This window comes from Branchiostoma lanceolatum, chromosome 1, assembly GCF_035083965.1.
Source record: "Branchiostoma lanceolatum isolate klBraLanc5 chromosome 1, klBraLanc5.hap2, whole genome shotgun sequence".
NCBI lineage: Eukaryota > Metazoa > Chordata > Leptocardii > Amphioxiformes > Branchiostomatidae > Branchiostoma > Branchiostoma lanceolatum.
This window is the reverse complement of record NC_089722.1, coordinates 1,091,477-1,115,922: the sequence shown is the minus strand read 5'-3', so window position 1 is coordinate 1,115,922 and position 24,446 is coordinate 1,091,477. Positions and strand designations below refer to the sequence as shown.

The 24,446-nt window shown below is 38.5% G+C and overlaps 1 protein-coding gene across 1 annotated transcript in view; it reads right to left on the bottom strand.

Moving 5' to 3' along the window:
* The window catches only part of LOC136423016 (testis-expressed protein 11-like), a 30,960-nt gene that overhangs the window by 4,683 nt on the left and 1,831 nt on the right, over nt 1-24,446 (bottom strand). The window contains exons 4-29 of the mRNA XM_066411006.1: nt 24,147-24,231; nt 23,285-23,364; nt 22,648-22,728; nt 15,875-16,006; nt 14,540-14,620; nt 14,203-14,288; nt 13,514-13,571; nt 12,950-13,031; nt 12,796-12,809; nt 12,170-12,254; nt 11,406-11,487; nt 10,776-10,927; nt 10,002-10,087; nt 9,276-9,416; nt 8,272-8,374; nt 7,306-7,406; nt 6,783-6,868; nt 6,298-6,348; nt 5,859-5,896; nt 5,470-5,547; nt 5,084-5,154; nt 4,496-4,612; nt 3,593-3,704; nt 3,259-3,405; nt 2,393-2,501; nt 1,708-1,831 (exon numbers count right to left, since the gene is read on the bottom strand). Coding sequence (XP_066267103.1) covers nt 1,708-1,831; nt 2,393-2,501; nt 3,259-3,405; nt 3,593-3,704; nt 4,496-4,612; nt 5,084-5,154; nt 5,470-5,547; nt 5,859-5,896; nt 6,298-6,348; nt 6,783-6,868; nt 7,306-7,406; nt 8,272-8,374; nt 9,276-9,416; nt 10,002-10,087; nt 10,776-10,927; nt 11,406-11,487; nt 12,170-12,254; nt 12,796-12,809; nt 12,950-13,031; nt 13,514-13,571; nt 14,203-14,288; nt 14,540-14,620; nt 15,875-16,006; nt 22,648-22,728; nt 23,285-23,364; nt 24,147-24,231 — 2,382 coding nt within the window. The remainder of the gene's footprint in view (nt 1-1,707; nt 1,832-2,392; nt 2,502-3,258; nt 3,406-3,592; nt 3,705-4,495; nt 4,613-5,083; nt 5,155-5,469; nt 5,548-5,858; nt 5,897-6,297; nt 6,349-6,782; nt 6,869-7,305; nt 7,407-8,271; nt 8,375-9,275; nt 9,417-10,001; nt 10,088-10,775; nt 10,928-11,405; nt 11,488-12,169; nt 12,255-12,795; nt 12,810-12,949; nt 13,032-13,513; nt 13,572-14,202; nt 14,289-14,539; nt 14,621-15,874; nt 16,007-22,647; nt 22,729-23,284; nt 23,365-24,146; nt 24,232-24,446) is intronic.

The window sequence follows — 24,446 nt, the reverse complement described above, 5'->3', positions numbered from 1 at the left end:
AATGCTTTAATATTCTAACGTTGAAATTCTTGCTCAATAGTATCAAAAATGATCTGTTTGTGCCATCCTCGTCCACCAGGACCTTTCCGCTCTACGTTACATCGCTCGCGGAAAAGGCCCTGGTAACACGGGGTGGCATCCATGGTTATTGCAGGTCGAGCCTCCAAAACAGCTTCAGCCAATCAGAGGGGTTAAAACCCATTTGCTTCCACTCATCGGAAGCAAACGCGCAAAGAACGCTGGGAAGCTATCAACCAATCATGTTACGTGTTACGGCTAGCTCATTAATTATTTATGAGCTACAACTGCCGTTTGTCCCAAATAAGGGTTAGCTCATTAACTATTCATTAGCTACAACTGCCGTTTGTCCCAAATAAGGATTAGGTCATTAATTATTCATCAGCAAGTCTCGTCGACCTGCAATAACCATGGATGCCATCCCGTGTTACCAGGGCCCTTTCCGCGAGCGATGTAACGTAGAGCGGAAAGGTCCTGGTGGACGAGGATGGTTTGTGCCAGCCCAGTCAAATATCTAGTCCAAATTTCGCGCGTCAGGACCGCGCGGCGCGACCATCCAATCACAGGGCCACCTCCATCGGGAAAAGGAGCGCCACCTCGTCGGTGTGCATGATATAAACATGTCGATCACATCAAAACGTAGCCCTGTTTCTTGCCGTCATTTTGACACCAAGAACAAGAAGAAGAAAAATAAAGGTGGCAATTTTTATCATCAAAGAGTTCGTTACAATCGAATTTCAATGCTCAAAAAATTAATTCTCCATTTGTTCTAGGTACCAATTTAAAGCTCGTAATCGGCTCATTCTGCTGCGGTCTAAGACGTAGGCGGAAGTGAAATTGGCCATGTTTTGAATCATGGCCGCGCGCGCTACGCCGCGCCGTTTTCATCGGTAAATTTCTGGCGTTTGAAACATTTTACAAGATAAACAAACACATCACGAGAAAGAGAAAGTTATATTCTTTATTTTCATGGGTGACTTTGCCTGTAGAAACGAATAGTTTTTGTATCGCGGGTGTGGGAAGATGGTAGAAGTTTACCGATCGCCATGCGGTAGTTGGCCGATTTTCGCGGTAACGTCGTTGGAATACCTACTTGGAACGGACATTTTTTGTACCGCGGGTACGGGTGTGGGAACAAGATGGAAAATTCACCGGCGATTTTCGCGGTAGCTTTTGAATACCTAATGTTTATTTTTCAGCTTACCGCTTAGTTCTGCACCTATTATCTAGGTGCAGGTCTTAATTTTTGATAGTCGCACCGTGCGACCGTGATTTTAAATCTAGTCGCATTCTCAAAAAACTGGTCGCATACATATTGTGTGCGAGTCGCACTCACAAGCGCTGATAATATATGTGACAATACTAAGCACTATACTAAATATCCTGCTGTATATCTAGGCTCTAGTGGCTAATCTTCTCTCTTTTTAAAGCACACAGCGACATAATTACAAACTTCCTCCACTACATTAACATCTGTGCATATTTTACAACAAGTATCTAAAAGTATCCTGCTTTGATGTTAAGTGTCCCATCTATTCATTTATTCATCACAGGAACGACTTCTCAGATGCAAAGTAGGAAAAACCTTTGACATCCCCTCATCTCGATCTCTATGAAAAGCGGCCCTGAAGGCCGATTAGAGCATGTTTCGAGAATAGATAAAGGCACAAACAAACAAAACAAACCTACCTGTGACTTGTTGTCTATAATATCCATTGCTTCTTTGTAATATCCCCAGGCTTCCTCTTTGCTACTGGGGTCTGAATTGGACCCTTTGTCCAGGACAAGCTGGATCAAACTATGGAATGCTTTACTGCAATCAGAAAGACCAAGTTATTGTGTTAACCATTTATTTAGCAAATTGATGCTAGGGGGATATTCATGATAATACATGCCGAGTAAATCAATTAAAGAGAATGTGTTAATATTGATCATCTTTATTCTTTACTCTACACAGTCAACTTTGAAACAACACATATACCTTATTAACTAAAGTATATGACAATTCATTCCAAGTAAATCAATTACAATAATCATCTTGAGGAGAATGTCTTCATATCATAAACTTCATAATTCATTCTTACTATACACAACAGGAATGAAAAAAATTCTGAGTGGTCAACCTTCTAACAGCACATGTAAGAATTCTACCTTAATCAAAGTATATCAACATTCATATTGTTGTAAAATATCCAAGAAATATCATTCTATAACTGTTCACATACTTGATGTCATCGAATAATCAATCTGTAATTGAGAAACTCTGAATTCGTGTACACATGTCTCAAGAAGAGAGAAGTAGCGTGTAAACTTTAGAAGGGCATGAACATGCAATATTAAACATGAATGAATGAATGAATATAAGATCTGCTACCTGCATTTAGTGAAGTCTGTATTTGGTGTCTGCAGGTGTCTTTTGATGGCTTCCTTGAGGGCCTTCACACTGATGGTGGGCAGGGCTGCAGGGGCTTCCTGGGCTAGCGCTGCACACAAACATGCACAAATCAGGACTATTATGATTCACTAGGTTGTATTATTACAACCAGTAGGTACCCATATGAGTAATGAGGCTGTTGTAATGCGCTCGAGGCACCTCCTCGAACACGGGACCCCCATTTTTCGTCTCTTCCGAAAGACGGTGCAGCTCCGACAAGGATACCCTTCCCGGATTTGATCCAGGGTCTCCTGGAACCAACTAATTGGAAACAGGAGGCTCAACTGCGAAGCCGCTACCAATTGAGCTACAGGGACATCCATAGTACATGTATGTATGATACTAATTATGAGCACTACAACGGGTCTCGGTAAGGCTTTACGCTGAATTAAGGAGAACCCTCTTTGTACATGTATTATGATAAATTCAAGCAAAGGCAGGCAATCACACAACATTTGTTCACCTCGCTACCAATTACTGAATAAGACGGCTTTTCCTACGGATTACGAGATAACAACATAACTTTACAGAATGCCTTACAGAAATGCATGCATGCCGCCTGCATTTCTTAAGCTGCCTTAAGTTGTACCGTTAATACAATGACATCTTTTAAACAGAGTAATCCTTCAGATCATTTGCAGCTCTTTCCCCTTACAAGTACATTATTTGTACACCAATTCTAAACACACAAACTTAATGGCCTGAACCCCACTGTATCACTTGAGATATAGTTAAGTTAAACCTGAACCCGAACCCTTCACATCTTCCAGAATCACGATTTAAAGGTTAGTCCACATGTCCCTCACCTGCCATGGTCTCCAGAGTCTTGGCATCTGCCTGAGGCATGTCCATCACCCTGTCCACCAGCAGGGCCAGGTCTGGCTCCCCCAGCTTTGCCTTGGCCTCGAACTCGTACAGGCACAGCAGGACGGGGGTGCTGTCCCCGGAACAGTCTGAGCAACAGAGAGAAGAATTCTCTTTCTTAGGCCCACGATTAGCATTTAACCCTTAAGCTGCATATGTGCTGCTCCAACAACAACAACAGTATCATCTCATTAACAGCCAATTAATTAAGACACATACTTTAATAACATAAATATCACTAAAATTCTATGATATCTAAGGTAGCGTGTAATGAACAGTTCGGAAGTAAGGTCAATGTACCTGTGTCTGTGATCTTGCTGTTGCTTATCTCCCTACAGGTCTCTCGGCATGTATCGACGTGCAGGATGGCTTTCTTCAGCATCTTCATCTGTAGAACATACAATTTGCATCAAAACTTTGATACATACATATTAGCAATGCTGAAACTCACTTTTTTATCTTCACAGTAGCAAAATTTCACGGTGTAAGTGAACTTTAACTTCACGGTAGCAGCAAGTGATTTACAGAACGGATGTGTGAAGGAATCATAAATAACAACAACTGTACAGGTTTTTTTACGGTAAAGAGGTGACCATGAAAACAGTGAACAAAAAGATACAGTGAGAGAAACAAGAATTACAGTTTCTTATTTTGGATTATACCTTGGTGTACTTCCTTTAAGTTTTGATGATTTAATTGATTTTTTTATGTGTTTAAACATGTTTGGGTCATGCTAGGGGTAACAAGCATTGCTAGTTTTTGCAACGACAAAAATTCCTGCCTCCGACTGAAGAAGCGGAAATTTTTCCTTGGAGAGAAACAGTGTTGTTTTTTCTGTATCCCTAAAAAGATGATTCTGCTGCAGTATAAAACATGAACTAAATGTGTTAATAGTTTCATCATGTTGGTAAGTCACTGAATAAAAAGACTCTTTTTACACAACCAAGAGATTTATTCCACCAACGTTTCGGTGACCATCTGTCACCTTCTTCAAGGCAATTCTGACTGGTTCACATAGCAATGCAGCAGTCAGAATTGCCTTGAAGAAGGTGACAGATGGTCACCGAAACGTTGGTGGAATAAATCTCTTGGTTGTGTAAAAAAGGGTCTTTTTATTCATGAACTAAATGTATCTACAATCAACTGTATTTACAGGGAAAACATGTGATTTTAGATGACCTTTTCATCAGGATCTGAGGCGTTTCTGGCTGACTGTAAGCAGGCGGCGGCTGCCATCAGGGCACACGTCTTCTTTCTCACCAGGTTGGCCATGTCCTCAGGACACAGGGAAGAAAACTGGAGACAGATGATTGGCACATGTCACAAACTGTCCCTAATACATATCACCAGAGTGATACCAGTTATACCAGAGTTATCAGTCAAGGATTGATGTGTTCAAAAATTCGTATATCCCGAGAACCATAGTAGAATGGAACTCGTTGTCATCGAGTACTGTAGGAGCATCTTCACTAAGTAGCTTTAAAGAACAGTCAGATATGCAAAGACTAGGTGTAACAGACCGTTCGGTGTAATATAACCGGCTGCTGCCGCGCCGCGTGCCTGCGAAGCTGGTGTGTTACGCCTTATGGCTGTTGTACCGGCTATATAGATACAGATGCAGATCACTTTACTTCAATCTTCGTTTACATATACTTCATTTTGTTTATCTGTGTACAAAGAAAATTTGATCTTAAGTTATATACATTACACAAGAACTACCTAATTATTTTCAAGAGGTGATAACCATGGATGAAACAAAGGGGATACCTTAAAGCACATATTGAAGAATTGGTGCATCATGTTACTGTCATCTCCACACTTTAGCCCAAGGTTCCACGCTGTAAAAAAAAAACATTGCAATAATAGTTTCATTATGATAACTGAATCAGATGTAGCTCTGGTGTTACAAAAATGTGCTAGTTGACAACATTACTCTTAATTGTATAAATCTATCTAAGTTGTACATCATATCATATCCTCCTTAACTTTGTAGATTTACATTTAACAAGGTAAAATGAATCCATCAAAACATCATCTTAAAGTTTCTACATGAACTTTACAAATAGATTCTAACCCTATTCAAGTCCTGCGGAATAAAGACCATGAAACAGATTCTAATGTACGATATATCAATGTATACAAATTGCTCGTACCTATCTTCATGAACCAAGTTGCTTCATTGACAACACCGTCCTCTTTGGTCACCTTCAGTTCTTGGAGTTTGCTGTGAGCTTAAAAAACAAAGCGATGATTAGTCTAATCTTAGAAAACTTTTTGGAAATATACAGCTTACAGTTAGTTTCTTCCCAAAATCGAAATTGGTTTATTCGTTAAATGACCGAGGGATATAACAAGACTTGGATTACAATTTTTTCAAAACCACAATATGAGACAAAAACTACATTGATTTAAAAATAGAGGAAAATTCTACTCTTGCAGCATCAAATGTTACACCACGTAAAGGACGTACAAAGCTCACCAGTTAAAGAATTGCCAATTGGTTTTCAAAATCACATCACACGGCATTATTCTTTGCACTCACCTTTTTCAAGGTAAGACAGGATAATGTCATTACTGCTTCTGCAATGGAAGAAAGAATTTTTTTGTTTAAAAAATATGGTTATGTACACATTTAGGCCACACCAATTTAATTTCTTGGTTAACAATTTTTTTTTAATTCTAGCAAAAAAAAATCATGAAAACAGAAGGCTGGGGTGAAAACTTGCACCTGATCTCACCTGTTCACTCCCTGAAACTATGTGCACCAAAGTACAGACTTTCCTCTGAGATTCTGTTTTCATGTTGATTTTCCAATCTAGCATATTTTTTTAGATTCCGTTAACCAAGAAATTAAAATGGTGTGGCCTTAGTACTGTACAGTAAGCTAGATATGGCCTTCTTGCACAGAAAGAAAAAGCATTAAAGTGAACTGACAATAAAATGTGTAAATGTGTATGTATAAGTTTTATTTTCTTACAAACCTTTGCCCATCAGATGCTGCAGAGAAGGTCAGACGAAGCCTTGTTAAACATCTGTGAATGATGACAAAAAGGTTCAAAATAAATGTTTAGTAAGAAACTAACAGTAACAAACAGATAAGTATGAAACATGGTTAATGTAGTTACTTTTAATGTTGTTCAACTTTTCCCTCTTAGATGCATATACACGCAAGTTCAAGTGATCATTTGAAATTTGCCATAAATTCCAACGTAACATATGACTGGTTTATTCCTTAAATCTCTTCTCTTCGTAGCCCAAAAGGGCTGAATTGCCAAATTCAGTACATAGCGTTGGATCTCCTATACGCTCAATAAACAAGATAGCTATGAACATTAGAAACATAGTTTTGTCCATCTTTAGTGCTTTACAGTACAGATACACAATGAGAACACAATTAATTACATACTAGTTATACAAACTATATGAGATGTAAAAATGTTAAACAATCATTATGACAATGACTTGCCTAATAGCAGTGAGGACTTGTTGGATGTTGTGAGAATGTTGCACCAGTCTCTCTAATGCTCTTATTGCAACGTCCCTGTTACTTTCCTGAAAATATTTGAGAAGAAACTGAACAAAAACACAGGACATATGCACTAACAAAAGCTGAAAACAACAGACTTAAAGGAATCATTTATAACTATAAGACGTGACATACAACCTAATACAAGTGGTCTTAAAAACTCACAGAAATACACTGTCATTTGACACCTAAGGTATTCAAAGTTTACAGGTAGGTATGAAATTAAACACTGTTATATCACTCAACTACATTCTATCTACAGTATTCTATTCTAATCTAATCATAATCAAATAAGGCTGATGCCATAAAACGCTGTGTTTTGTACTTTATGTGAGGTATTTACAATCAGCCTAGCTGTCTTGATTATTACCTTGGTCTGTAATGTCACATTTCTGCCACTTTACCAAATGAAAAATAAATCTAATCTAATCCAATGTAATCAACTCTCGACTCTATTGCTAACCTCAAACGCGAGCTGTGCAGCCAGGCACACAAGCCCTTCGACGGTGCTGTCCTCCTCCCCCTTCTCATCTGCAGTGCCCATTCTCTCTATGGCCTCAATGGCTACAGAAACATTAAACATGTAAAATGCAAACGTGACACATTTCTACAAACTCAAATGCGTAGACAGAATATGCACTACTTATGCCACACCATTTTAGTTTGAAATTGGTTAACAGGAATTTAAAAAACAATGCTAGCTGGATGTCCAGCCTTCAGAAACATAAAAACACATGATAACTCATTATCATCTAATGTCATGCATTTATCAATGTATGCACCACAGATATCAACTGGACAAGATCAACAGGGGAAAAAAAAGAAGCTGAAAGTACATATCATTCATGGCCAGGCTTTTAGCTAGGCATGCGTCCATGAGTCATTTGGACGCATGATACTAGAATAACAAGGAAATTGGATGCCCTCTTTTTCAGCTGGACGCACAGAGGACCCCCTGTTTCCCTGGTAATTACAGACACATGTTACTGTGTTACAGTGTCACTGATGCATTTTTAGTCCTACCAGACACTGGGACAGCATGAAAATTGATTGACATGCAAAGCTACCAGGAAATTGTTAATCCATAGAGCTCATTGGGAGACAGAGAGAGGGAACAAGCAGTTTCTAGTGTTTAAAATGGTCTTCTAAAAGTATGATAATGCAGAAAACACCTAACCCCTGCATCACAACACCCACCCACCCCCCCTCATTTTTGGACCCCTTGTCTTTAATTCCTAGCTAAGGCCACACCAATTTAATTTCTTGGTTAACAGACTTTTTTTTTCCAAAAAAAAAAATTTTAGGAAAAAAAAAGTCATCGGCCAGCCTTCTGTTTTCATGATTTTATTTCCTACAATTTTTTTGGGGGGGGAGGGGAATAAAATCCGTTTACCAAGAAATCAAATTGGTGTGGCCTAAACGGGCTTACCAGCGTCACTGTTGCCTTGTAAAAGAGCTATCTTGAAGAGTGCATACTGAGTGTGGGGGCTGGTGGGGTCACATGTCTCGGCCTGCCGTGCCGCCTCTAATGCCTGCAAGACAATTTAAAAATCACCTCTTGAGAATCTGTCCTTCTATTGTCGTTATCACAACCTTCAGGAAGCTACCGGATACACAGATACAGAAACAGACAAAGACAGAAGCCATGTACATGTAGTTTATATTTCTACATGGTTTGCGTATGGTGGCAACAGGTTTTTCAATACCAAGGACAGGCATACTACATCTGTCCTTGGTACTGAAAAACCTGTCCCCATCATTGTATACACTATATTGTCAACCCTTGGCTGTTATGATAACCATGTCCTTTGTGCTGATTTGCTATCACTACCATTTGATATAGCATACATAATCACCGATAACTTGTGCCTTGCGCAGATGTCATACCCATTCCTGATACTGATATTTATCATTTTTAAGATGTTGAAAACTGCAACTTTAAGCAGAACGATATCATTTACTGGGTCATTGTTGCTAGCCTGGGTGCCATCCGGCACTACTGGGGCTCCTATACAGTATACTCGCTACCCTGAAAAATCAGTGAAGGAAGCCCGGTAGTAATCGGATGGCAACCTGGCTAGCAACAATGAGCCAGTAAATGATATCGTTCTGCTTTAAGTTGAAGTTTTCAACTGGCTACATTTTTACTAATAGTATGTTTCACAAAGTATTGCGCTACCTTCTCTAATTGTAAAACCCTCGCTAAACCAGGCTTCTTAAGTATGTCAGGGGTTTTTCTAGAAAATCTGAACAAGAGGGAGCACACACAGGCGAGGGAGCGAATTCTATGTATTTATGGAAGAACCAATCGCTGAGGGAAGGCTGTATGCTGGGGATTGAGCTAAAATCTGAATTCGACAAGGGGGCGCTGGGCTGAAACAAGGGGGCGCAGCGCCCCTCTTTCCTGATTTAGATTGATCCCTGGATGTTTACCTTATCATACTGCTTGAGATGTAGGAAGCATGCACTCCTGTTCCTCTCAAGTTTGGCCATGTTGTTATCCTGTCTGTCATTGGAGGAGAACAGGTTCCTTGAGTAGTCGTACCATCTCAGCGCCTCTTCGTGATCATTTGTCTGCAGAAACAAAAGAACATACAATGGATAAAAACTTAATATGTCAACTTACACGCTACAGGCAGGCTTTTAGCTAGGCATGTGTCCATGCATCATTTTCAGCTGGGCGCACAGAGGACCCCCTGTTTCCCTGGTAATTACAGACACATGTGACTGTGTTACAGTGTCATTGATGCTTTTTTAGTCCTACCAGACACTGGGACAGCATGAAAACTGATTGACATGCAAAACTACCATGAAATTGTTAATCCATAGAACCCATTGGGAGACAGAGAGGGAACAAGCAGTTTTTAGTGCTTAAAATGGTCTACTAAAAGTATGATTAAGACTAGAACACACCTAACCCCCGCATCACAGCATCCCCCCCCCCCCTCATTTTTGGACCCCTTGTCTATAAATCCTAGTTAAAAGCCTGGCTACAGGCCACAGGGCTCGAAATACAGGGTGCTGTGCACTTCTGTGCACCTAAATTGTGACTGTGTGTGCACCAGTGCACCTACTTTTTGTAGGCTTTAGGGTAAAGGTACTATTGTACACAAGTATACAGAATATTCTTGAAATTTAAGTACCAGAAATTTTGCCTACCTCGTATGCTTGGGCAGCCTGTTCCCACAGAAGCAGGTGGAAACGCTTCCTAGTAGTTGTATCTAGTGGCTGTGTGGTGTTGTGACCTACAACAGAGAAATCCATAGTTCGCTTGGACAAATTTTTGAAGTAAGAGTCACTGTTTTTATTCCTGTGATGATGTATGTTTGGGTAGGTCTTATTCGGGCGGTCTTATTCTTTTCGTTAGCTGTTAAGGGTTAAGGACAGCAGCATATGGGATAATGTTAGACAATGTTTGTGTCAAACTTAACTGTAAAAGACAGAATCATAAAATTTGCTTGAAGAGACTTAAAAGATTCTGTGTACTGTCTCAATCTATGGTTTTACTTACCATTAAGGAGAACAAAATAAAAGACAATGTGACAACAATGAAGGGTTTGGCATACACGTTTTAAGGGCATATTATTACTTTTTTTATCGGGATACTGTGCTATAGTTCAACACAGAGATTTCTCCTCTTGTCTCCTGCTCTGAAGTATCCATTTGGCACCCAATTCACCATTTATTACAGAGATAGGCAGCAGGGAGAAGGTTAAAAACTAACCAGTAAAAATTGCTTGAAGAGACTTAAAAGATTCTGTGTACTGTCTCAATCTATGGTTCTACTTACCATTAAGGAGAACAAAATAAAAGACAATGTGACAACAATGAAGGGTTTGACAGACATGTTTTAAGAGCAGATCTTTAAAAAACTTTGGATCCTATGCTAGTTCAACACAAAGATCTCCAGCTAAACAACCTTTAGAAACTAACCAGTAATGCAGTCCTCTACGAGGGCCTTTGCTCCCTGCAGCTGGCGGTCGTCCAGCAGGATCCTCAGATGGAGCAGATGAACCTTTCCCAGCTCTGGGGACGCCTGGAACTGCTGCGTCAGCTGTTTTACTCCATCTAGTGCCAGCTGCGTTCTAAAGGAAGGTAGAAGGTAAAGATGGTCCAAAAAACTTTCTTAAGGCTGTAGGGACAGTGGGTTGTTATCTACTATGTCTAGGGCATGGTATTGGAAGGCAGAGCCCATCCCTCTCCTTCCAACATCTTTTACCTCCCCAACTGAAGTCAGGTACCCATTTTTAAACTTGGGTGGAGTGCGGTACGTCTTGTAAAGTGCCTTAACTGAGGGCACAAGATCGGTGACATGACACCCAGGACTAGGTTCTAGGCCAAACACACTGCCATTACGCCACACGACCACACAACCAGCTGCGTTCTATCAGATATCTTTAGGGACTTTATGCATTGAAGAGATACTATCAAAAGACATTTTTATCTTAAGTTTTCTCATAATATCTGAGATTTTCTTTTCATCAATCATGTACAAGGATAATAATAAACTTGTTTTAAAACAAATGATAATCAATTGGGAAAAGACCTTAGGGTCTCCCCTACCTCTTGTGTTCTAGCAGCAGTTTGATTGTGTTGAGTGCTAACTCCACTGTGAGGTCTGGATGGTGCAGGCAGTCTGTCACAGCTGGGAAAATAATGGCATCACTGTCACTCATTCAAATATGACTTTTGGGCAATGGTCACTGAAAGAAGAATTCAGCAGCACCAAGTTCCTCAATTAACTCAAGCAAAGATTGTTGTCACTTCTATCAAATACTGGTTTCTTGTTTTTTTTTTTTTATTTATCAATCTTTAGGGTAGTCCCTTCAGTTAACAAGTAACTGATTTCCAAGGGAGCCCTACGTTACATGACAAATAAGATTTTGGGGCAGAGGGCAGAGATGAATTCATCAGCAGTAGTGTAATGGATGGTGAAGTTCTTTTTGAAATTAGTCAGCATTGACTGTTAACTTTTACCATAGCAACGTTTCACCTGATCGTCGTTAGATTTTTAAAACCGTTTGTAATCATGCGTCAAAGTTAATGAATTAGGAATCATGTATCAATGTTTAAGCAATGTTATGTAACTGTTAAGTGAAGGCAAGTTATGTAAGTGCTAGTATTGGCGCCATTCATGTGGATATTTTTGTTTTATATAAATGTCACATGCAATGCCAATCAGAATAAAGCTGAATCTGAATCAGTAATTTTCTCGATTAACTGAAGCAAAGATTGTTGTCAAATACTGGTTTCTTGTTTTGAAATTCTAAGGATTTGTGTCCATTAAACAATGTGTCCATTATTCAATGTTAGACTTGTGAGTTTACCTGCCACAAGCCTGCTGTCCTCAACAGTGTCGGACACAAGAAGGATGTGAACCTTAAGGTGCAGGCCAGCTGGATGGGAATGTTCCTGGAAAGGAGGAAAAATGACATAGTTTGAATGCAGTCTTAGCAGATGGAAATACACCCCGACGAATCAAACCACGTGAATCGCATTGAAACTGAGATTCGTATCAGCCATTTCCCGACCCGTAACTTGCGGTAACGACTACATCTGACAAAACAAACTCGCCAGTGAGATGGTGGAAGTTGTCAGCTTTCCAAAGATGTTTTCAGATTGGCAATTTTGGCACTTTGGAAGTGATTGAAAGCGACCGCAATTAAACGTTTAGAGAAAAGCAGAAGAGACTATTTTTTTCTAAACGTTAAAATGCGGTCGTTAGAAAGGGATTTGTCGGGAAATGGCTGATACGAATCTGAGTTTCAATGTGATTCACATGGTTTGATTGGTCGGGGTGAAATACTAACTTTAACAAACTCCAACTGACCTTCCCGACACTGTGAAAACTTCCTTAGATTGGGAAAGCTATTTTCATCTTCAAACAACAAACATTCTGAAAAACGATGAGAAAAAAACATGATAAAAACAACAACAACCAAGGTTTACTTACCGAGTTGGCCAGACCTGTGAAAGTAACAGATAGACAGTCAGTCTCACATACAATCCTGGATGTGCTATCAAATAGTTTCTAAATCTTAATGGAAAGAGGAAATTGGGGACTCTATGGAAGAACATAATTTATACAAGACACAATCTGGTCATACCTACTGCATTTAGTGCTTTCTGCCAGTGTTGCTTGCTGTCCCATTCCAGATAGGCACTGGCAAGAAGTCTCAAAGTCCTGGCCTATGGGTGATGAAAACAGAAAGATCTGTTACAGGCCGATTTTGTTAACAAATCACCATGACAACTGAAAGGTTTTTAAGAGATGATCTCATTATTAATTACTGTCTGTATCTATATCTGTATCTATATAGCCAGTATAACTGCCATTAGGCTTCACAGGCACGCGGCGCGGCAGCAGCTGGTTATATTACACCGAACGGTCTGTTACACCTAGTCTTTGCATGTCTGACTGCAACCGTTCCTTAAAGCTATTTAGTGAGGAAGCTCCTACAGAACTTGATGACAACGAGTTCCATTCTACTATATATGGTTCTCGGAAAATACATATTTTTGTACAAATCAATCCTTGGCTGATAACTCTAGTACTTAAAAGCATGACTATATATATTTCTAGTCCTCCTCTGAGCTGGCATTAGATACTTATCAGTCAGTACCTCCACAAGTTTGTTAGTCATTTAAGTACAGTAGTACATTAGCTGTACCTGGTTCTTGCTTGATGTTGCTGGTTGCCCAGTACCTTTCCCAAGTTCAAAGCTTTCCCTGCAAGGAAACAAAATCTACATTTACATGTATCTTAAAGGCAATTTATAGAGTTTACTGTTGAAGTGACTGTATGGATTTGTAAGACTACTATATCCCAATGTAACGTGACAATCAGTTATTGATAACATTGAAGTGTAATGTGAGTGACAAATATATACATAACCAATAATAGTATATTCCAATGTTGAATGTCAATCACAAATGTGCTGTAAGTATGCTATCATCTAAGCAACCTTGTACTAAGTATTAAGTAAAATTTATATAAAAGTGCGAAATATAAAATAATATAAACGCATTTAACTTTTAGGCACTTGGGACAACACGCTCACCTCCCCCCCCCCCCCCCCCCAAGACAAACAACATTAAACAACAGGAGTTAATTGATTCATTAGCATACAACCTTGTCTTAACTTACTATTCTATTGAACCATCTGAAATTGTCTTCACTTCATTAACATATCTATTCAGTCTGAGCTTTGATATAAACACCTAGTTCTACCAGATCTGTCCTTAGTCACTGACGAAAGATAGCGGATGCTGTCTGAAACGTCTGACTGTTTCAAAATTTTATCCAGTTGCTTGTGAGTAACTATTTTTGGCGTAGCTTGCAATGTGTTTCTCAACTTACCTGAGCCATGCAACAGCCTCCTCATATTTCTGTTTCTGGTAAGTTTCCACACCAAAGTTGTAACAAAGCATTGCAAGGAATGTTGTCTGAAAAAAAAAGCACAAAATTAGTTCTCCTAGAAAATCAATGTATACAAGATCATAATAACAATTATATGCATCAGTCTACTTTATTACAACAATCTGGTTGCTAGTTTGGCTTTGAAACAAGTACTGAACACATAGCTTTCATCACCACAAATGACCCAGTGATCTGTCAACACTAAAGCGCCCTCTGTTAACTGTGTTCTGCATTGCAGTATGTATCAGAAAAAAGTTCTTCATGTACATGTACTAACTTCTTTTGGCAACCTGGCCAGCATCTCTTTACATCTTTGGGCAAGCCTCATGGCCACATCATGCTGCTCTTGGGCAACAGACTGGAACAAAGAGATTAGAAAAAATATATAATGAATTTACTTAGTTATACTGTATGCCCCAACACACTAGTACTTATTGAGAAGAGTAGGGGTGACCCGGTGTGCTTGGCCAAAAACGCAAGCCGTGGCGAAGCCACATTGCACTACCACTAGCTACTTGAAAAAGCATCATGCTTCACCTCAATTGAGGATGCCTTGAAATGAAAGAAATACTGTATGCTGTTTCATTACCAATGAGTATAATGAGTATACAATATAGACTCATCACATTTTGTGTTGTACTTTATATGTAATATAACTGGTAATTTTTACATCAGGGCACAACAGAGCAATAATAACTTTAACAGTTTACATTCATTTGTGTTTAACATGTAAGATCCTCAAGAAACGCAATTACATGTCACTTTTACGATACAAAAATGTATAAGATGTTTTAAATTTATTTTGACTGTTGGAATACTGGCATTAGCAAAACAATTATGTCATATTCATCTACTCTCCAAGCAGAGGTTGGTGGGGAAGATTGTGACCGTTTTATCATATGCAACGTGTAGCAGAGGTTGGGTGGGGAGAGCGGACAAAAAACGGGGCATATGATAAAACGGTCACAATCTTCCCCACCAACCTCTGCTTGGAGAGTAATATTCATCCACTTAGCATGGGGACTTCAATGTACAAAGAGGGAATGCAAAGTTCTTGAGATACATATGACCAACACTGAGACTTCAAGGTTAGGCCACACCAATTTAATTTCTTGGTTAAGAGATTTATCTTTAATTTTAGCACAAGAACATCATTAAAACAGAAGGCTGGGGTGAAAACTTGCACCTGACCCTGTTCACTCCCTGAAACTGTGTGCACCAAAGTACAACCTTTCCTCTGAGATTCTGTTTTCAATTCATGTTGATTTTCCAATCCAGCATCTTTTTTTTTTAAATTCTGTTAACCAAGAAATTAAAATGGTGTGGCCTAACTGGTAATTTTTACATCAGGGCACAATAGAACAATAAAAATTTTAACAATTTACATTCATTTGTGTTTAACATGTAACTAAGATCCTCAAGAAACTCATTACATGTCACTTTATGATACAAAATATATAAAATGTTTTATAGTTAATTTTCACCGTTGGAATACTTGGCATTAGCAAAACAATTATGTCATATGACTTAGCATGGGGACTTCAATGTACAAAGAGGGAATGCAAAGTTCTTGAGATACATATGAACAGCACTGAAACTTCAAACTGCTTACAGATTCGGCTTGGTAGCAGAAGACCTTGAACATGTCCTTTTCAATCTCTGTTTTCTGTTTCTCCTTGTCATCCTCTGACAGTTTCCCATCGGCTGCTGCTAACAGCACATTCTTGGTCAGCTTTTCAAGACACTGAAGAAAAATAGAACAATATCGACGTCACCATTATGATATGAACTGTTGACAGAAAGTGTCATTTTCCAATAAAATGTTGTTATCTGCATGCCATATCAGTGCTCATCTGCATCCTAGTAATTAGACACTGGAAGGATACAGATTAACAAGCTACTACGTATGTATTACGGAAAACTTCCGTAAAAGGAGAAATGTTCGCGGGGATTTAGTTTCGCAGAAGGGAGAAAACAGAGTGTTCACGGTGGTTTAAAGTTCGTGGTTGAAACAAAGGGGTAGGCAAGCAGAAGACAATGTTGTTGTTGTTAAAAAGCTAAAATTTAACTGACCTGATGTCCATCTTGATTTAGTATCTCCTTTCTTTAGGTTTGTTATGTATACTGTACAACACATGCCAATGCGTCATGCACACGTGTTATTGATATGATGGGGGGACAGGGCTCGAAATACTGGGTGCATGTGCACCTGTGTGCACCCAAAATTGGAGTTGTGCACCTAATTTTTGATTGTGGGTGCACTGGTGCACCTATATATTTTTGTACTCTATAAGGTAACAGTTCTCTTGTACACTAGCATACAGAATATTCTTGAAATGTAAGTATCAGAAAAACCAATATAACCTTTTGTTGTATTATTTGATGTATTGCTTGGTTGAAATTTGAAATCTGGATAGAATTACAGATTGAAGTTCTTAAGAGAGGTAGTAGCGTCAAACTTATGTTTTGCTGACTTTATTTTATGTGGTGCGCCCAAAATTTTTTCAGTGCACCTAATTCTTTCGGTTGGGTGCACCAGTGCACTCCTATTTCCAAAAATGAATTTCGAGCCCTGACAGCTGTATAGGATTGCCAGGGAGAAGATTAACAACACTAATCCATCCAGACAGTAACAAGCCAGCTCAGAGAGGTCAGTGACCTGTCACCTGACAGGTCATGTTTTGGTTCACTGTTTTGACCTGTCCACACTTTTGGATAAATGACTGTTTTACCTCAAGGAAGGGCAGGATTCTATGTCCTAGTGACCTCATTGTGTCAGGACTCAAGAGAGCCCTTATCAGGTTAATTGTGGGGACTACAGTGTTCGAAATACCCACCTGTAGTCTGCAATTTGCAGAAAGATTTTCAAGATTGCAGAAGAAAAAATTAATCAATATGCAAATTTGCAGAATGAAAAAAATCAGGCTTGGGATTTAATGGTTCTCAATTTAGCCAACTAGAGGCGCTGCAAATAAACTGAAACCTGAAAATTAAAGGTGGAGGGAGAGACTAAAGGATTACAGCAATGTTGCAAAGCTAGATATGATGTAAATAAGTAGGCATTATTAGGTTGAGAAGGTTGTAGAATGGAAGCTTGTACTTGCAGAAAATATTTTCAAATTGCAGAACAAAATTTTGACATTTTGCAATAATGCAGAACACTGGAAAAAAGTATTTCTACCACTGGGACTATTTCAACAATGCTCACCTGCAAATGCTTTGGCATTTACAAAAATGATGAAGAAAAATAGGCACATTCATGATTATGGCAAAAGGAACAGCTTTTTTGGAAAAGAAATTTATATCATGATCATAAAAGACTAACTAGAATAACAAGACACAACAGCCATCAATGTTAAAGAAATATGTTAACTTCTCAGAAAGCTGCTAAGTTGTCAATTTGTCAGTTGTATAATTGAACGTGCCTCTCATAAGGGGTGCCCTACCAAGGCTACGTTTCAGAGAAGTCAACCTGTCAAAAATAGGCACGTCAAGGCCTAAACTGGTAGGGGGGCAACAACACGGCCCACGTTCTTGGAAAGACCTGTTTACAGGCTTGAAGGCTGCAGTTCTTCTCCAGTCCAATAGGTGGCATTCTTATCGACAAACTTTACCTTTATCATACAAATACTATTAAAGTCAGATATATACAAATTTACCTTTGATTGAAAGTTGACAAAGGTATCTTGCACATGTATTATATAATTCTACAAGTATGAAGGTATACAAAGAGCCTATTTGACTGTTCGAAACCATCTGGGTCACAGGAGTCCAAAACTGGAGTGGTGGTAATACGCTTTAGGGGGATGAGGTTGTGGTTACTGGAAGTGGGCCAAATTCTTGGGAAGACCTCTTGGCCTCAGTAGCTGGTACTGAAATATGGCTTTGTTTTGAAACAGAGATCTCTGTAACAGTCACAGAGAGGTATAGAAGGCCTGGTGTCACTACTGGGTGCTTGTAGAATATCAGCTTTCTTTCTTCTTATCTCCCTTGAAGCAATTCAGTCATCCCCAAGCACTTGCAGCTCATTCAAGGTGACATGTTTTGGTGGTTAAGTAACTTACTGTTACAGTAGTGCCTTGTTAACGCACAAATAAACCAGTAAGCAACAATACTGTAGGACAAAATCACATTCCAGTCTAAGATTCACAACCAGAACCAACACAATCAGACTTCCGAAACCAAAACCCAACTCTCAGAAAAGGCGCTTTCTGTACAGAATGCCTCAGTTGTGGAACAACACAGGCGACAATTAGCAAAGTATTGAACTGTAATCATTCCTTTTAAGGTACTATGTTATTTTTGTTACCTACTGTCACTTTGCATGCCTTTGTATGTTTAAATTGTAATGTGTAAATATGAATATGTAGACCACAGGAAGAATCAGCCTCTCATGAGGCTAATTGTGGATCTAAATAGATAAAAATTCAATGTACTCCATAATATGTGCTGTGCCAAAACTACACTGCCCTGGTTCGCAGCCATATCAGATTGTCCCCTTGCCCTTTGATGCTTACACAGAATTATCTCTAAGCTCTTGCTATACAACAAACAGGTGGCACTGATAAATGATATAAATCTGCAGGGTGAAGCGAGGCCTCTTAATCTCGCTTACTGCTACAGGTCAGGAAAGATCCTTTTTTCAGTCACCTACAAAAATGCAGACTGCCAAACAGTATTTTCCTATAATCTAAATCAGGAAAGAGGGTTGTTGAAGTCAGGTTTTAGCTTAATATCCAGCATACAGCCTTCACTCAGCAATTGATTCTTCCATAAGTATACATAGAATTCGCTCCCTCGCCTGTGCTCCCTCTTGTTCAATTTTTCTAGAAAAAACCCCTGAACCTCCTTACAGCCGATTGAAAATATTATAATCATTGAAGAAGAAAATCCGAAATGAGTTTTGACCATTTCATCCTGAAGATAGTAACTAGTGTACATGAACGTTAAGTCTCACTTCAAAATATGTCCACATGGCGCAAGTGGTAATGCAACATGCATAAGCCTCAAGCATCAAACTTCTGCACATGAAAGAACCCATCACACTAGTACTTATCAAGAAGAGTAGGGGTAACCCGATGTGCTTGGCTCAACACGAGAGCTGTAGCAGCCGCATTGCGCTACTAGCCAAGGAAAAAGCATCATGTTTGTTCCCAGTCTGAGGTTCGACCGCTTTACCTTTTTGCACTTTGATCTGTGTCCTGTTCACATTCACGCAATCTGCATTCCTGACTTTTTTTAAACCACTGCAGGATTAATCATAGAAAATGACCCTAATTTCTTAAACAAAATACCACTACAAAGCCTTACTAGCACTAATTCTACTCCCATAATACTGAAACCTGTACCATACACAAAGATGAATTAAAAGGCTCTTTAGGCAGATTACTGACTGTACAGGGGAGAATCGAATTACAGCCGAGAGAGCCCCAAGAGATCTAGCAGGGGTAATCTGGATAAATGGATTAAGAAGGAATTATGCAGGTCTGTGGAGATTACATGTGTGTCACATATCCAAGAATCAAAACAAATGCTCTTGTGTATAACACATGTACATTTTAGAGCCTCTTCTGTTACAAAGACGGAATTAGATTTCAAGACAAGGATGGTATCTGGATAATTATGAATCATGCTATTGAGTGAGGGAATGGTAGGTGTACATGTAGTCATTGAGTTCTGGCTTCCCAACAGGATGGCCTACTTGCAGTGCTAATCATGCATGTTTTGACTAAACTTTCAGTAGACCAAGCTTGCAAAAAAATAGAAAGCTTAGACCTATGGATTTCTATTAACAAAATTCCTTTATAGCTCACATGTATTGTTCCTTTGCCTACATTTTCCCCTTTTCACATTTCTCATTAACTAATAATAAATACATGACTCAAGTCAATGCTAATTTTGCACATAATTGAAAAGCAGTCATGCCCATACTACTAGTAATTGACTACATGTCTTATACATTAGTGTTCTCATGCTGTACATCTACATATTGTACATGGCACTTCTGTACTTTTCATCTTTCTCAACTATCTTAATGCACGCTTATAGCTTGTTACCAATTTATAGTGCAAAGACTCTGGCTAAGAATAGAGTAAGATAAATAAATCAACCTCGGATTGTTGTATGAACTGCTCTTGAAGTTATCAAACGTTGTGTTGATTCTAAATTAGAATACACACCAGTAAAAAATGCAAAGGTCATCGTGGAAATAATTAACACATTTTTCACATGAAGATGACAAAGATTGGATTTTTTGCCAAATTTACCTTTTAATTAGGTCATGTATTGGTTTGCTATGCATGATAAATGAAAATATGCCGTTTGAAAGGGTACTTTAAATCATTACACTTCAAACAAATTCTAACTGCCACAAAGTTAAATGAATTTATGTTGATGAAGGTTAGACATATCTATTCGTTGATGAAGGGTAGACATATCTATTATGTTTTAGTTTTGGTGTAAAACCTAGTTTTCCAGTACTATCCTTAGTCACTGACGAAAGACAGAGGATGCTGTCTGAAACGTCTGACTGTTTCAAAATTTTATCCTGTTGCTTGAGTAACTATGTTTGGATTAAATGAATTTACCACAATAAAACAGAAATACATTGTAATCAACAAAAGAAATAGGTAACTGGAAAGTCTCAACCCCTCAAAAATACATCCAGTTTCAATGGATTAATGATGTTTGCAGAAAAGTTTAACAAGGCTCTGCAACAGGTGGCGCCTTCGACTCCAGCCAACCATACACTAAACCGGACTTAATGAGAAAAGCGATCAATCAAGTGGTACATGCTCTGAATACAGTGTGCACTGCGCAAAGTGTATATTTAGTATCTGGCGCAAGCTAATGTCACATCATCGCAGATTATAGATCGCAGATTATAGATGAATACTTCAACACCTAACATGTAACTAGTGATGCCAGAATATCCTTTGTAATACTAAACCCCATTTAAAATCATGTTACCTACAAGGTGTGTCAGGAGCTGTCAGAGGTAGACCACGCTACCTATTGACACAGGGGTTCAGCTAAGGGTCAGGGTGCCAAACTAAGCTGACAGAGCAAAGGTGGTCACAAGGGATCTAGGACAAAGGTGACTAGAACTGCCGCTGTCTCATGTTACACGCAGAAGTTGTGCTATTAGGCCAAACCAATTTAATTTCTTGGTTAACAGATTTTGTTTTTAATCTTAGCAACAAAAAAATCACAAAAACAGAAGGCTGGGGTGAAAACTTGCACCTGACCCTGTTCACTCCCTGAAACTGTGTGCACCAAAGCACAAACTTTCCTCTGAGATTTTGTTTTCATGTTGATTTTGGAATTTAGCAGTTTAAAAAAATGCTAGATTGTAAAATCAACATGAAAACAGAATCTCAGAGGAATGTTTTTAATATGGTGCACACAGTTTCAGGGAGTGAAGAGGGTCAGGTGCAAGTTTTCACCCCAGTCTTCTGTTTCAATGATGATTTTTTTTGCTAAAATTAAAAATCAAAATCTGTTGACCAAGAACTTTAATTGGTGTGGCCTAATGGCATGATAACAACTTCGTTATGTCAAAGCCTATTAGTATTAGAGTACAGGTATATCCAGATTTCAAGAAAAAGCGTAGCCCATCTATAGATACACATCACTTCACATTTCTCTGACGAGAAACCTGGTATATACCATGTATGTCAATCAAGGAACAAAAGGTATAACTTAAGTAGCAATATACTCGTCATTTTAACTTAATGGTTAATCAGTCAATCCTAACTTAATGGAATTGAAAATAAAATTAAATTCACTGCATGAGCATGAACGCTAAGTTGTATGGTAGCAAATGAGAGACAAAACCAACTCATATGCAACACTCTAAGTAGGAAAAGTTAAATACTATCACCGTAGGAGGTATCACTTTTTGTACCTACTAGTATCAAACAGCTATCTACAAAAAATCCCCAGCACCAGTTGTATTCTATATGTCCAAGGCAGTAAAATATCAGGAAAAGTTCAAATCTGGCCAGTTCCATAAGTAAAAGTATTCATGTTCTGTTGCCACTGTTATGACATGTGTATGTAGCAATTGTGCTTTAGGCCACACCAATTTATTTTCTTGGTAAACGGATTTTAAAAAAAAATGCTAGACTGGAAAATCAACATGAAAACAGAATTGCAGAGGAAAGTTTGTACTTTGGTGCACACAGTTTCAAGGAGTGAACAGGGTCAGGTGCAAGTTTTCACCTCAGCCTTCTGTTTTTATGATTTTTGTTGTTGCTAAAATTTAAAAAAAAATCTGTTAACCAATAAATTAAATTGGTGTGGCCTTATGATTAGACAATAAAAACTACCCAGCACCATAACATTTATATGACCTCCCTGATATAGCGTAATGTGGAACCTCACCTCCGATGCCAGAGACAGGGAGTTGTCCGCCATGGAAGGGTTACCGCAGTCCAACCATGCTCGTCCAGTTTTACTGGCCATCTGCATAAAAAAATGTTACTAGTATTAGTAAAGTAAAATATGCAGTGCTATTGACGATACCATAACTGAATGTAACAATCTAACAGATGTACTCAACATATTCCTATCATGAAATGTTTTATTTATTTCATGTTACACAAATGTCCTATTAAGGAAACAGGTGCATTCTCTATAAATAGAGTGTGAGATAATCTTAAGCTGTTAACTGCATCAAGACATAAAATGTGCCAAATATTATTCAAAGACAAATCAATGTTGAAAAAAGCTGTCTCCAAGTACATGATAATGTGTCATGGAAAATATAGACATTTTTGAAGACTTCAAAAAAACCTGCAACTTAAGAAAAAAGTTTTCAACAAGTCATGAATATTCATGAAGCTAAGGGCTCCCTTGGAAATCAGTTACAATGTTAACTGAAGGGACCACCCTAAAGATTAATAAATAAATAAGTAAATAAAGCCAAGTTTATGATTATCCATGACTATTGTTTAACACACATGTAATTCCTTTTAAAATCATGTGGCATGTTTAAACAGTAGAAAAGGTATCAACTGACCATCACCCTTCTCTTAAGAACCACTTCAGATCCTTCCGATGGATTGACTTTGAAGGCAAGTTGACAAGCAAGGTGTCGCACTGGGGAAAAAGACACCATTTATAATGGCAAAGTTTATTTTTTTGGCTGGCAACAACTTATTATTTGTTTAACCTTCCTGTCCAATTTGATTTCATTATTTTTTTGGCCAAACTTTTTTTTCACATGTTCGCATTAGTTTTGGAATTTTCAGAGGATGTCATCCATATAATTGAATCAACATGGACATGGCCTTATCAGTATCATAGATAAGGCCTCACCAATTTAATTTCTTGGTTAACGGATCTTTTCTTTTAACATGAAAACAGAAGGCTGGAGTGAAAACTTGCACCTGACCCTGTTCACTCCCTGAAACTGTGTGCACCAAAGTACAAAGTTTCCTTTGAGATTCCATTTTCCTGTTGATTTTCCAATCTAGCATTTTTTTTTAAAATTCCGTTAACCAAGAAATTAAATTGGTGTGGTGTAAGTACCATACTGCTCTTTTCGCTCTACTGATTCCACAAAGAATATCTGTCCCAAATGACAATAGACATCAGAACACTGATGCAATTAAACGATAGGGGGTATAAAATAGACACATTCAAACTTTGACAGATAAAATTATTACACCATAATAGATATACTCAGCAATTATTAATGATGCTACCAGTTATCCTTGCATTTCTACAAAGCCTCAAGGGCACTTGATGAATTAGCTGCTATTCTTAATGGTACAGCCTGAATTATGAATGTAATATTAATAACAATGCAATTGCCAACTAGCATTTAACCTCTTCCAACTGTGCCATAACTCTGAATCAGAAATATAAGAGATGATTACCTCTTGCGTTTAAGTCGGTGCCCAAGTGACCCCCTGCCCTCTTTGCTACAGCAATATTCCACAGGTTGACTGCGCAATTCTGAAGCTGTAAGTGTAACAAGACAGTGCATTAATGAATAATGTTCACATGCTCTATCTCAAGTTTGACATAAAAGGCACCACAATATTGTACATATTGTTGAATGTTTGCAGAGGGTTTATTTTCACAGGTTTTGCAGTGACTGCTTATGGAAAAATCATAGCACTGCAAATCAAATATGCGTTTTGTAATCATGCTGCACTCCAGAATTGTCTTGACCA